Source organism: Bos taurus, chromosome 14 (genome assembly GCF_002263795.3).
Source record: "Bos taurus isolate L1 Dominette 01449 registration number 42190680 breed Hereford chromosome 14, ARS-UCD2.0, whole genome shotgun sequence".
In the NCBI taxonomy this organism is placed as follows: Eukaryota; Metazoa; Chordata; class Mammalia; order Artiodactyla; family Bovidae; genus Bos; species Bos taurus.
The window spans coordinates 4,196,579-4,212,007 of record NC_037341.1 but is presented as its reverse complement, the minus strand read 5'-3'; the positions used below and the strand labels follow the sequence as shown (position 1 = coordinate 4,212,007).

General features: G+C 48.0%; 1 protein-coding gene across 3 annotated transcripts in view; it reads right to left on the bottom strand.

Moving 5' to 3' along the window:
- Positions 1-15,429, bottom strand: part of COL22A1 (collagen type XXII alpha 1 chain) — a 224,150-nt gene that overhangs the window by 107,192 nt on the left and 101,529 nt on the right. For all 3 annotated transcript variants that reach the window (XM_002692600.6, XM_025002008.2, XM_059874411.1), the window contains 2 exons: positions 13,354-13,407; positions 3,078-3,131 (listed from right to left, as the gene is read on the bottom strand). In XM_002692600.6, the coding sequence (XP_002692646.3) occupies positions 3,078-3,131; positions 13,354-13,407 (108 nt within the window). The remainder of the gene's footprint in view (positions 1-3,077; positions 3,132-13,353; positions 13,408-15,429) is intronic.

The following is a 15,429-nucleotide window of genomic DNA, read 5'->3' as shown; positions in this document are numbered from 1 at the left end:
AATAACCACCTTGTTCCAACTGGAGTAGATTTATGAAATTGGATGGAATCTGAAGATGCATGAAAATCCCTTGCATAATCAGCACTTAGTCACACTTCCTGAACAACTTGCAAATGTTTGTTTTCAGAGGTTATTCGTGATCGTGAGTCCTCCTCCATGATGGAAAGTCTTCCTCTAGGACACAGCTCCAAGGGCACAGGGATTGTTCCCCCCTCAGGGGAGGGGGTTTCTGGGTTGAGAAACCCAGCTCAGTCCTCTGGGGTCGGCCCCTCCCCTGGCTGTGTTCCCACCCACTCAAGGGTCTGCCAGCCATGCTGACCTCAATACCTTCGCATAAACAGTCGTCCAGACCAGACACAAATTCCCACTTTTCCTAAAAGGCTGCCAGTACACAGGAGTCACCACCTAGAATGTGTATCTTGAGTCTAAAACATTCCAGGATGACCGTTTTCATCCTGAAAAAAGAGGCACCAAAAGCATCTTCCAGAAGGCCAGCTGCCCTGGGGCCTGGCTCACCCTGAGGCTGGCTCTTCCTATTATAGCAAAGCTAACTCAACTCTAAGCTCCATTTCTGTTGGGGCCTTCCCTACTGGCTCAGATGGTAAAGAAGCCACCTGCAATGCAGGAGATCCTGGTTCGATCCCTGGGTCGGGAAGACCCCCTGGAGGAGGGATGGGCTGCCCACTGCAGTATGCTTGCCTGGAGAATCCCACAGAGAGGAGCCTGGTGAGCTACAGTCCACGGGGTCGCAGAGGGTCGGACAGGACTGAGAAACTGACACTTTCATTTTCACTTCTCCATTTCTTTCGATTGGAAATGGGATAAGCCTTCTCACAGGTGGCTGTAAAGAGCAGATGCGACTGTATACTGACACAGGGAGAGCGTCTGACAGGAGCAGAAACTGAATGGACGGACCCTCAGCCTTCTCATCAGACCAGGAAGCCCAGGAACTTCCTTTCTGCTGTGACAGAATCAACCCAGATTTTCCAGATCAGCTCAGGGACCCTCCTCTGGGCCTGAGAGGCTGACGCCCCGTCCCCCAGAACCAGAGCTCTGACTACGCCCCTCCCAGGCCTTAGCTCAGAGGATCGTCCCTCTATCAGAATCTCTCCCTGCCTCCATCACATCTGGCTCCTCTGGGCTTGGACAGGGGCCACGAGGTTCCCCTTCCCAGGGCCGCACCCGCACACGGTGGGGGTTAGGTGAACACCTGCTGGATGAATCGATGAGCAAACACACAGATGGCAAGCAGCACAAAACTGTGGCCAGGCCGAGGGCAGGTGTGCGTGCGTGTAAGTTAGGAAGAGTGAATTACGAGCTGGGCAGGGATCCAGCAGGGAAACACTGCTCTTGAAGTGGGCATGGTGGGCTTGAATGCAGCTCTGCATCTGTGCGGTGGTGATCCAATGCAGGGAGCCAGGTGGTACCTATCATACACTACACCCTCTGGTTCTGAACCACGGAGATCCCCGAGTATATCAGGGTGCCCCATTTCTGGCAAAATCCCTGCCCTATTTGTGTCTATAGCATCCAACTCAAGGCCTGGCACTCAGGAAAGATTTTGTTGAAGGGAAAAAGGCTTCAGAATTTAAAACAAAAGAAAGAAATATATTTTTCAGGGTAGCCAAGAAAACAGTGATAGGGAAAAAAATCTGTAACTTAAAGTATTTTGATGGAGCCGTATTTATGGTGAATTTTTGAAATACACAAGCTTTGCTCTCAAGAAACAAGGTCATAAAACAAATGCAAAAACACTCTTTATCTTGCACTACTAACATCAAAATGTCACAGTGAGTGTGGAATCTTTAGAAGACCATGAATAATGGCTGGTTTTACAGCCCCTTATCCTGTGTTACAGCCTGATTGGCATGTGAGGGGCTGGAATAAAGCCTGAGATTCACGTGTGGGGTGCCCGGCACACACTTCATATTCAGAGCGGGAAAAGCCCATTTGGAAGCATGGTCAGCAGCGTGCCCTGGGTGGGTGCCTACCAGATATTAAAGGACAGTGGCTACCATCACAGACTTGGGTGTGGAGGAGATGTGCCCAGGAACAAGTGGGCGCCAGAGCCAAGCCTTTACTGCAGTGGGAAGCCGGCAAACAAGCCTGTATTGATCCCGCCCGCCTGCTGTGGCCACCAAGCCAGAAAGATGGGACAGCACCCCGCCCAGGGCTCCCTGTGCTCTCACTGGGACCCCAGCACTTGGGCCACATCCCCACATCTTCTGCTGAAATCATCACCCTGTTTTGTTTTTATTGGCATTTGCGACAAATGATGAAGCAGAAGTTCAGAAGGTAAAGGGACTTGTTCAAGATGCCGCAGCCATCAAGTGGCCGCGGCTGGGACCCTAAGCTCCTAATCTCCGCCTCCCTAACTGTGACCCCCCCCCCAGTGCTTCCCAGGAATTTACCGACCCTAATTCCAGGAAGGCTGGGGCTGGGGGTCAGTGGCGAGCTTTGGTGCAATTAGCAAAGAGATCACAAAGTGGGGTGTGATCACCACCAGTGCTGAGTGCCTGTTCTGTCCACACTGAAGTGTGTGCGTTGGGAGGAGGGTGAGGGTGTCACAGTGACTCTGAATTTATAGAAAAAGGGGACTGAGAGGGGTCAGGGCCCAAGTGGCCTGGGATAGGGGCAGGGCCCTCCTGAACAGCACGTTACCCCAAGCGAGTCCATGTATTGGGGAGTCGCACCCCGACCTGGTCTGAAATGGGGAGGGTGACCTTGAGCCTGCCCACCTGCCAGGGTGGCTGGAGGGATCCACGGGGGATCACAGGGGTGGCACACGTGAGACCACGGGGGAGTAGGGAGCTGGACCAGCCTGGGGCCGGGGGAGGAGGTCTGCTCTCCTTCAGGCCTAATCCCCACGCCCCAGGAGACTGAATAGCTGTTCTCCCAGCACTGAGGTGGGATGCAGGGAGGGCGAGGGACCCGCTGCACATTGTTTTTAATGCTCTGATGAGTATTGCTCAGATTCATGCAAGAGTCTGGTTACAACCTGAGAACTGCTACCCTATCATTTCCTTAATCAGAGAAAGCAGTGTGGCTAAGGAAGAGGATAGGAAGACAGTAGTTACCTGCTGCCCCAGCAAGCCAGGGACTCCAGGAGGACCCGCCTCACCTCTCTTTCCCTGAGGACAAAAAGAAGAAGCCAGGATTAACAGGCAGCCCGCGCCCAGAGCCCATCTAATGACACGTCTGGAGGAACCCCCCTGATAACAGACTGTCCGTCTCGAGACACCCTGCAAGGAGGCAGTGTGGGGTGGGGGTCAGGGAAGTCTGGGGCCAGGGAGCCTCCCCTTTGGATGTCAGCGCTGCAATGCGGATGACTTTGGAAACACATGGCCCCACATTTTAAAAAGTACCACACGGTTTACCTGAGAAAAATGCCCTTGTCCTGTCCCCATGACACTCATTCCCTTTCCTTGACAACAACTAATCCTACCAGATGTTGGTTGCTTTCCAGAGGCAATTTTATGTTTAGGCAAGCTTTGCACAGGCGCGCGTGCACACACACACACACACACACACACACACACACACACACAAATGCGCCCACACATGCACACACATTCTCCCCCTCTATCCCTTTTTTTCTTTAGAAATATGGCATAACATTCAATCCGCTGATAAACTCCACTTTATTTCGCTTGAGGATTTAACCCAGACGCTCCTGGGTCAGCACATGGGGAGCAGCTCCACTCTTTCTCACAGTTACAGACCTTTCAGCACGAGGATGAAAGGCGGTGCATCTCGACCCTGGGCAGGCAGGTCACAGGGACCATTTCTGCGCTTCTGCCATCAGGATCCATGCTACTCTGCATGACCCCAGCCGGTCATCCCTTGGGGGTGTGATCACTAAGCCTCGGAGTCTACCTGTCTGGACAGGGGTGAGGTGCGTGCTGGCGAGTCCTCACAACACACAGCATGTACCCTATCATACGTGTACACAGACGATGGAAGGCCCGCTCATCTGCTTCCTTCCTTACAGTTATCCTCACAAGGTCAGAGCATTGCAATGAGAAATGAAAAGGAAGGCATGACTCTGAATCAGAACCACGTTCCTCGAGCACCTCCTCTGTGTCAAACCCTCTTCGGGGGTTTCCCGTATTTTCCTTGTGTCTCCACTCTGCAGGAATCCCCTCGCTCCAGGATGCAGGCACTCTCAGTCCTACTGGGAGGTGGGGACACTGAGGTTCAGAGTCAAGTCTCACCGGGGACCCAGCTAGAACCTGATGAGGTTAAGATCCGGCCCCAGCGCTGTGTGCAGGGCCTTCCCAGGGCTCTGACAATGAGATCATTGGGATGAAGCGTCTCTAACAGTCTGCTGGATTACGGAAGCTGGATGACATCAGCGTCTCCCCTCTTCCTTAAACTCTGGCCCCTCCCTCTCTGCTCCTGTACACTTGTGTTTGTCCCCACGCACTGCCCACCCCCAGAGGGAAGGTGTCTTTACGACCGCAGACTGTGCCAGCCCAGCCCTCTGACCTGCTCTTTCAGTCTGGCGTCCGGTGGCCCTGCTCCCAGCCCTAAGCCACAGCTCACGTGGGCCGCTTAGCTTGGCCCCAAAGATCCCAAGGACTTGGCCCGCCAAGCCACCTCTGTCTGTAGGACCCACGCTCCATCTCAACTGGTCAAAGTCCCACCCCACTCCACTATCTCCTCTTTCATGAAGTCCCAGCTATAATGAGAAATATTGGCAAAATAGGGCAAAAACATATTTGAGACAGATTCCCAGGTGTCATTCAAGAACTCATGAGTTAGAATCGCCAGGGGTAGGGCATGGAGCTCTAAGTAAGTGGCTATGAGAACTCGGCCACTCACCACAATCAAAGAGGTCTTTGATCTTTTCTTTTCCCAACCCCCTTCCTCTGCAATATTGTAAGAAAAAGAGTTCTAAACCTACCATAGATGAGGACAGGCAAACCATTTAACTTGCTGAGTCTTAGTTTCTTCATGTGGAAAATTATAATTATTGTAATTATGTGAAAAGACAATAGTAGAAGAAATAATTCAATATTTGAGAAAATGATTTAAAAAGCATAACAGAGCATCATGCAAATATAATAGATAGTTATGAGGATGAGAAGGAAGATGACGGTGACTCTGATGAAGAAGAAATGCTAATAGAAGAATTCTGGCCCTTTTGAGTCCTTAAGTGGGTGAGAGACCACGTGTCAAGCGGTCCGGCTTCAAAACCACTACCTCTGAAGAGCACTGTAAAGACTAAGATAATGTCCACAGAGTGCGCAGCACAGGATCTGACATTAAGAAGTACACAGTGGTGATGGTGGAGGTGCTGGTGATGACACTGGTAATGGTGGTGGCAGTGACTGTGATGGTGGTGAATATGCTGGTGATGGTGTTGATGGTAGAGGTGATGAGGGTGGTGATGGTGGGAATGATGGTGGTCATGATGGTGGGGGTGGGTGGTGGTGAATATGGTAGTGATGGCATTGATGGTGGTGGTGATGGTGGTGGTAATGCTGATGATGGTGGTGCTGGAAACAGTGGTGGTGACAATGATGCTGTTATTGGTGTCAATGACAATGGTGGTGGTGACGATGATTCTGTTATTGGTGTTGATGGTAACGGTGGTGGTGATGATAGTTATTGGTACCGATGGTAATGGTGGTGGTGATGATGGTACTGTTACTGGTGTCAATGGTAACGGTGGTGGTGATGACAGTTATTGGTACCGATGCTAATGGTGTTGGTGGTGATGATAGTTATTGGTGTCGATGGTAATGGTGGTGGTGACAATGATACCGTTATTGGTGTCGATGGTAATGAGGGTGGTGATGATGATACTGTTACTGGTGTTGATGGCAATGGTGGTGACAATGATACTGTTATTGGTGTTGATGGCAATGGTGGTGGTGATGATTCTGTTACTGGTGTTGATGGTATTGATGGTGGTGACGATGATACTGTTATTGGTGTTGATGGCAATGGTGGTGGTGATGATGATAGTTTTGGTATTGATGGTAATGGTGGTGGTGACGATGATACTGTTATTGGTGTCGATGGCAATGGTGGTGGTGATGATGATAGTTTTGGTATTGATGGTAATGGTGGTGGTGACGATGATACTGTTATTGGTGTCGATGGCAATGGTGGTGGTGATGATGATAGTTTTGGTATTGATGGTGGTGACAATGATACTGTTATTGGTGTCAATGACAATGGTGGTGGTGACGATGATTCTGTTATTGGTGTTGATGGTAACGGTGGTGGTGATGATAGTTATTGGTACCGATGCTAATGGTGGTGGTGGTGATGATAGTTATTGCTGTCGATGGTAATGGTGGTGGTGACAATGATACTGTTGTTGGTGTCGATGGTAATGAGGGTGGTGATGATGATACTATCATTGGTATTGATGGTGGTGACAATGATACTGTTATTGGTGTCATGGTAATGAGGGTGGTGATGATGATACTATCATTGGTATTGATGGTGGTGACAATGATACTGTTATTGGTGTCATGGTAATGAGGGTGGTGATGATGATACTATCATTGGTATTGGTGGTGACAATGATTCTGTTATTGGTGTCGATGGTAACAGTGGTGGTGATGATAACGTTATTGGTGTCGATGGTAATGGTGGTGGTGATAATGATACTGTTATTGGTGTCAATGACAATGGTGGTGGTGATGATGATTCTGTTATTGGTGTTGATGGTAATGGTGGTGGTGATGATAGTTATTGGTACCAATGGTAATGGTGGTGGTGACAATGATACTGTTATTGGTGTTGATGGTAACGATGGTGGTGATGATGATACTATTATTGGTATTGATGGTGGTGACAATGATACTGTTGTTGGTGTCGATGGTAATGATGGTGGTGATGATGATACTATCATTGGTATTGATGGTGGTGACAATGATACTGTTATTGGTGTCGATGGCAATGGTGGTGGTGACGATGACTCTGTTATTGGTGTTAATGGTAAAGTTACTGGTGGAGGCAGCAGCCCTAGTGGTGGTGGACATAGCAGCAACTCTGCACTCGGGACCTATACTTGGGTGTGGGGATTTGAGAAGTGCTGGCCAGTGCAAGCTATGCATCAATAAAGAACCATTCATTCACAATAGCCTATTCCCTGTCATTTTTCTTCTCTTTTAAATTGCCACCCAACACATTGTTTGGATAAATGTCTGTGGTTTATCAATGGTATTGATGGTATTTAATCAATGGTATTATCAATGGTAATAGCAGAGTTCTCAAGCTATTCTGGGTGTCTGGATGCTGAGCAAGACCACTATTTCCAAGGCCACCTGTCTGCCCGTGGAAGAGAGAAGTCGATAAATTCAAAAGAGCATCTCCTTCCCAGGCAGGATGAGTTAACACGGCCGCATGAGGGACCATTATCAGATAAAAAGACTGCTTGTGCAAGTGATTCTAATCTGAGCCGTATGGTCCTTTTTGCTCAGTTTCTGTTCTCCGTGCCTCCAAATGTCAAACATGATTATTTTCTACTGGTGAGAGCTGAATCCAGGTGCTCAGGGAAAACCTAGAGTGTCCTGAAATAAACCTGGCTCCGCGCCATGACAGGAATCAAACAGTAGCCTGTGATCCAAACGATGCTGTTACCATCTGGTAGGTCAGGGAAAGGCAAGAAAAAAAGGCTTTAAAAATCGAAAAGTAAAAACAAGTTCAACCCAGGTTGCCACTGACAAAAGACTTCTTGTGCTTCTCTCTCTTAGATCTATCAGAAATTGGAGCTAACGGGCCTGACTACATTCAGCCACATGAGACCATTGGCTCCAAGGGCAGCGGTCAGAGATGCAAGTGATGGGTGCTCAGTGCATCCACCGGAACAGGTGCTGCCAGCTACTAAGAGGTCCAGGTGCTGCCAGCTACTAAGAGGTCTGTGACCCCATGGACTGCAGCCTGCTAGGCTTCTCTGTCCATGGAATTCTCCAGGCAACAATACTGCAGTGGGTTGCCATTCCCTTCTCCAGGGGATCTTTCCCACCCAGGGATCGAACCTGGGTCTCCTGCATTGCAGGCAGATTCTTCACCGTCTGAGCCACCAGGGAAGTCCACTAAGAGGTCCCACATCTGTCCAAAGCTTCCATTGAAAGGCCTATTAATGTCCAGCTTAGAATTCTGGTGTGTATGTGGACACACACACACATACACACCCCATCCTAAAGCAATGGCAGGAACGGTTTAGATCCAGGATGACCTGAGTTTTCATCCCTGCCTCCTCATTTACAATCTGTGTGCTGCTGGGTAATCCAATCTACACCTTCACGTCTTGGTTTCCTCATTTGCAGAATGGGATTGAAACTGCCAGACCTCATAGGACCTTTGTGAGAATTAAGTGCAAAACATGTGTTCAAAACACAACAAACGAACAAACAGCTAAATGCCTGCTATGCAATGACTCAACCAATGTCACCTCCTTCCTATCTTATACTAGAGTTCTACACATGTATGGATAGATTCTGTTTTTAAAATTGTTTTTAAAGCAACTGGCACAATCAGACCCACCATAAGACACTTGGGGATCACTCTATCTCTAGTAAGAAAGAGAGCATCACACTTGATAGCATCACTTCTTCAGGTCTCACCTCTTGGTAAGAGAGGAAAGAAGCCAAAAAATATTGATAAAATGATCAAAGGAACCAAAGAGACTGTCCCCAGCTTGTGGAAGGAGCAGTGACAGAGCCCTGAGTGACCCTGACCTGAGCAGGGAATTTCTGGACATTAAATTTCTCACTATCAATCTCAGAGACTCCCTCCACCATGACAAGTCTCCAGTTTAGCCATTTCAAATTTGACATTGTTTAAATGCCTGGCAACATGGAATTCTATTAAGCAAATCTCCCCACCCCCCACCCCCCGACCCATTTTTGTCCAAAGGGGAAAGAAGATATCTAGGCTATTTCAGATGGGGCTAGGACCACAGAGCAAGATAAAAGCTAAGTAAAAGGTACAGAAGGAACGACATTTTCTTCTTTAAAACTGGACATTCTAGGTACACAGATGACTAACGGGTACATGGAAAGGCGCTCAACATCCCTAATCATCAGGGAGGCGCAAGTCAAAACCACAATTTAGACGTAACGTCACACGTGTTAGAATGGCTATTACCAAAAGATAAAGAATAACAAGTGCTGGCGAGGGTGTGGAGAAAAGGGAAGCCCACTGCTGGTGGGAATGTAAATTGGTTCAGCCTCTGTGGAAACAATATGGAGGTTACTAAAAAAAAGAAGAAGAAGAACCAATCCATGATCTAGCAACCCCAATTCTGAGTATTTATCCCAAGGAAATGAAACACTAACTTGAAAAGACATATGCACCCTCATGTTCAACGCAGCATTATTTACAATGGCCAAGACACAGAAGGTCCCTACATGCCCAAAGATGTATCAATGGACAAAGAATAATATCATGGTATTATACATGCAATAGAACAGTATCATAAAAAGACAGAAACCATGCTATTTGCAACAACATGGATGAATCCTGAAGGCACTATGCCAAGTGAAATACATCAGACAGAAAAAGACAAGTACCTTACAATCTCACCTATAGTACAGAATCTAAAACAAAATTGAACTCATAGGCATAGAGAACAGATTGGTGGGTGTCAGAGGAGAGGGGGTAGATGGTGGGTGAAATGGGTAAAGGTGGTAAAAGTGATAAAAAAAAAAAGAGCTGGAATTCCCTGTGGAAGGTCAGAACCCAGATGGCCAGATGGCTAGTCCTGGGTCCTGTTCTGGCCCACACCACCTGGGTGTGTCAGCCACCCAACTGCAGCACTCATGCGTGACCCATGAGCCTTTCACTCTTGCAACCCTAATTGTGTCTGATGCTCACTAGTGACATTATGTTATTGTTGAGTTGCTACGTCGCATCCGACTCTTTGTGACCCCATGTACTGCAACCTGTCAGGATCCCGTGTCCTCCACTCTCTCCCGGAGTTTGCTCAGATTCATGTTCATTGCATCAGTGATGCCAGCCAACCACTTGATTCTCTGCCACCCCCTTCTCCTCCTGTCCTCACTCTTTCCCAGCATCAGAGTCTTTTCAAATGAGGTGACTCTTCACATCAGGTGGCCAAAGTGTTGGGAGTTTCAGCTTCGGCATCAGGCATTTCATTGAATATTCAGGGTTGATTTCCTTTAGGATGGACTGGTTGGATCTCCTTGCAGTCCAAGGGACTCTCTAGAGTCTTATCCAACACCACAGTTCAAAAGCATCAATTCTTGAGCACTCAGCTTTCTTTACAGTCCAACTCTCACATCCATACATGACTACTGAAAAAATAATAGCTTTGACTAGATGGACCTTTGTTGGCAAGGTGATGTCTCTGCTCTTTATTACACCATCTAGGTTTGTCATAGCTTTCTTTCCAAGGAGCAAGCATCTATAAATTTCATCTTCTGATGACATTATACATTTAGGCATATTTTATGCACTCATATATGCTTTTATTTTCATATATATATAATTTTATAAATGTGAGGCACTCCTCTAAGTGCTACAAATACAAAAATAATGTTCTCATGGACTTACATTTTAGTGAAGAAAAACAAAAACAAATGGATTCTCAAATAAGAAAAACACAAGTTCTCTACAGCAAATTAAAATAGGCTGGTGTGAGAGTGACAGGATGTCTGTTCTGAGATGGATGATCAGGGCGCAAGAGGATATTCTTGGGGGAAAACTTAGCCTCGTGGACGCTCTCGTGTGTCCAACTGCCTCAGTGGCTTGGAGCCAGGCTGCCTCCACTCTGGAACACTCTGGGCTCAGATGCTCTGCAGCGCTGCCAGCTCCAGCTAAGAGTGCTCCCCTGACCGCCCTCTCCCCAGTGCCTCGCTCGGACGAGCACGAGGAAATCAGAACCTCAGATAGGCTTGAGCACCTCCTTTTTCTTTTTCTGACAGCATAGTATTCTTTATTAAAATATACAGGTCCGCTAACTTAGAAAACATGACAATTCAAAAGAGGGTATCTGTTCAGATCCATAAAAACGACTTGATCTTTGCATTCATCACTGGTTTTAACAGTCTGCTCTAACGGCCAATCTTATTTGTTTTAAATCGAGGATAATTGCCTTAAAATATTGTGGTGGTCTCTGCTGTACATTAATGTGGATCAATCATAACTCTATATATAATGTATATATATATATAAATACAAATTTATATTTATAAATATAAATTTATTTTTATAAATTTATAAAAATAAATTTTTGAGCCTCCGTCTCCTCCCATTACACCTCTTTAGGTCATCACAGGGCACCAGGCTGGGCTCCTGGTGTTATCAGGGAGCTGTGGTAACAGCTTCCTGCTAGTCTTCTCCTTTACACATGATAGTGAACACATGTGCATGCTACTTTCTCCTCGTGTCCTGGGACTGATGAACCTATCCACAGAGGAGAAATGCAGACCCCGACCTGGAGCATGGATGTGTGGACACAGCTGGAGCAGGACAGGGTGGGACAGACCGAGCGCCTCCTCTGCCTCCATCTAAGGTGGGAACCCAGCCAGGCAGTGAGTGCCCAACCCCTGCCTCCACCGGCGGGGGCAGCGGGATGAGACGGGGTGGAGACGTGGATGGGGAAGGGGGTGCCTCGCTGCGACCTCCCCTCCCTTTCACGTCCTCATTGTGGAAAAACAGCAGCTTTGTCCAAAATGAAGGCGTTCGCCTCGCCAGGAATTATGCTGTCTGCCTGTTGCTAATCTCTAAAGTAAAGGGCCTGGATCCCTTTCCTCAACCCACGTTTTAGTCTCAGGGTCTCAGTTCCCAGGTCCCTGGACTCATCACTGTCTCATCTCTTCCCCCATCGCAGCCTGAGCGCTGAAACCAGGAGCTCTTTAGACCAACATTTCAATGGACACTGACAAGGCAGGTCACCCACGGCAAGAGGAGGGATAAGGCTGTGAGTGAGTCGTCACCCTGTCTCAGGCCCTCCTGACTCAGCCAGAGGCGGTGCAACAGGAGGCCGCACCCCAGCCACATTGACATCGGCTGCTGTCTCTCCAGCATGTCCACAGGATCGGCCGCCGATGAGCAGCACCCATGGGAGGGAACAACTTGAGTCAGGAGATCATCAGTGATGCTGCAGGACCGGGGTTCCCAAGGACATGCGTGGTCGTCACCCCCTGCTCACCCGCGGATGCAGGACGAGACAGGCGCCGTCCTTTGGGCCCCTGGCACATGCTCTACTAACACTCTTGCCACGCTGCCCTGTGACTCCAGTACAAAAGAGAATGCAACAATGCCTAGAGATGATGGTGCCAAGTGAAGGAAGTCAGAGAAGGACAAGCCCCACTTCATGTCATTTACACGTGGCATCTAAAGCATGACACAAATAAAGCGGCTACAAAACAGACTCACAGACGTTTAGACATTGTGGTTGCCAAGGGGTGAGGGGAGCGGAGGAGTGAAAGTCTGGGATTAGCAGATGCAAACTGCTAATAAACATTCAGGACGGATAAACAGAAGGCCCTACCGCATAGCACAGGGACCTATACCCAACAGCCTGGGATAAGCCATAATAGAACAGAATATTAAAAAAGAGTGCACGTATGTGTATGTTTGAGTCACTTTGCTGTATAGCAGAAACTAACACAACATTGTGTATCAACCGGACTTGAATAAAATAATTTTTTTTTAAACCGTGATGCTACAAGATTAGAGCCAGAGGTCAGGAAATGTGAGCTGAGTGTTCACTCTGCATGAGGTCCCCTGCTGGGAACTGAGGACCCAGAGCTGAAGGTCAGCCCTAGTCTGTGGTGGTGTGGGGCACCAAGATGGGCAGCCAGCTTTGGTGTGCCACAACACCCTCTATCCTACAACACAGGAGTCAAACCCGTAAGGTGTGCACAATCTGGACAAAAAGAAAAGGGGGCTCCATCAGGTTAAATGACATGCTCCTAAGAAATTATGAGATTCAAAAACCATACGGATTCTTCACTCAAGAGCAGCTGAGAGCCTATCGGTAGACCTCTATTATCTCATGGCTATTTTTTCTTATTTTCTCCTCAAGGCTTAGCTCAAACATCACCTCTTTCAGGAGGCCCTGGCTGGCCCCCAGCTTGGGTCAGTACTCTCAGGACTGAGTGTCCCCTGATCACACAGAGATGTTAGTTTCTATGTACACAACTCATGGAAAACCACACACTCGTCTGCAGGAGATGAGCCAGGACCCAGCTCGAGGCTGCCCATCCTCAGCCACTGCCGAACTCAGCTAACCCTTCAATCTGCTTCCAGAATTTATCTCAAGCTCAGGAGACCGGCACTATCTCCTCTGTGTGAGCAGCTAAAATGGGGAGTGTGGTGTGGCTGAGTTGGGGCACCAGGAAAGAAACACAGTTTACTTACTCGGAGACCTTGCAAACCAGGAGGTCCATCCTTGCCTTCTGGACCCATCAGACCCTTTAGGAGGAGGAGAAAGGGGAAAAAACAACAGAGATGGATCATGGCAAACACACACAGCCAACACCACAGGACATACTTTGTCTGGACACTCTCATTGGATAGGAAAATACCACCCTGTTCAATTGGGGAACCTGGGAGGTCAGGAGGGGAAAAAAAAATAAAACAATAACCGTCTAATTCCGTCAAGTCTGTAACACTTAAACATGTGCGCCTATCCGATGTAATTAAGTGTGATTGACAAGCAAGGCGTAGGCACCATTGTTCATGCTCTGAAGACGAGCACAGTAAGGACCAAATGCCCGGCCTCAGTGCTCTGTATCGAGTGCACACAAGAGAGCGCCCGGAACCCAAGTGTCTTTAGCTCTAAGCCTGGTGCCTTTGTCGCTGTATCTTGCTGGCTGGGCAAGGACGGGCTTGGGTTATCTGACCCTCCATCCATAGTGATATCCAAACTGATTGTCTGGATAAATAAATGAAATTGTCTAAGGAAGATCAATTTCCACTAAGCAAGGAAAACGGGCACAGGAAGGGGTCATACTGAACTGACAAAGATCCTGCCCTCTGACCCCTCACTATGTATCTCCTGCCTGATCTCAGACAAGTACACTGGGCGTCCTTGAACCTCAGTCAGTTCATCTCCAAAGCGAGGATAATATACCTTCTACTGAGTGGCTGTGAGGACAAAGCGAGGAATGGGTGCCAAGGCCCCGACATCCACCCGGGTCTCCTGACGGCACCCTGGTTTACACTCATGTGCATGACGTCGCCTAGAATACGGCATGAAATGTGGATTGGAAAATGAAGCCTTCAGCTCTGAGACCCTATCACCAACTTTATCAGTGAATTGGGGCCAACAACTCCCTCTCTGCACTTCAATTTCCTCATTTTCAATAATATGTTGTTGTTCACTCAGTCATGTCCAACTCTTTGCAGCCTTATGGACTGTAGCCCACGAGCTCCCCTGCCCAAGGGACTTCCCAGGCAAGAATACTGGAGTGGGCCATTTCCATCTCCAGGGGATCTTCCCGACCCAGGGATTGAACCTGTGTCTCCTATGTCTCCTGCATTGGCAAGCAGGGGATTCTTTACCCCCTGAGCCACCTGGGAAGCGAGTCTATAGACTCAATAATATGACTGTCATACAAACAGCTATTATTGCCACATTTTGCATAACTATTAAGCGACAGGACTGTATTGAGGTTTAAGGTCTTTTCTCTTAATAACACCATTAAAACAAGCATGTTACTGTACCAACTATGGTAACCAAAGGCTTAAATATCCCTTTCTCACAAGGATTATTCCAGTGAGATCAGGGCATACTTCAAGGGAAGCCCCTGCAGAGGTGAGTTTTCATGAAGCATCAAGACATGTCTCTCATTTGATCTGCCAGCTGATCCTTCTTTATTACATTCAATCAAACATTGATACAACTGCCACAACCCGTTCCATCTTGGGGAAAGGATGAAAGATGCAGGCCTCCTCAATGACTCCCAGCATCCGGGAGCAGAAGGCTGTGTGCCATTTCCACTTAGAGAATGGGATGCACTTTTCACTCTCTGGGATTGCTTGTCACAAACTCAAAGTTTTCCCTTCTCAACAGAAGCTGCTGAAGCCAGGCTTTCACTCTCATTCAATCTAATGAGAGCCACTGCTCTGCAGAAGGCCCCAGGCCAAGTGCTACTAGAGATTCAGAAAAGCCAGAAATAACAACTGATCTCTGTGTTGGGCTTAATAAGGCTTCCTAGAGCAGTGCTTCCTACAATCACCCGTTTAACTCTCACAGCACGTTAATGTAGGAGGTGACGTTGATGATGATGATTTCCAAGCCAGGAAGACAGAAGGGGATAAGATGGGTACAGTGATGCCATCAAGACCCAAAGCTACTTGGTGGAAGAACTGGGACGTGAAACCAATGGTCTGGGGCTCCTAACCCCAAGAGTCTTCCGTGGCCACAGTGCTCCTTATGAGCTCAAACTGAAATCAGATCTCACTTTGATGTCCCTCCTAAATATCTGCTGT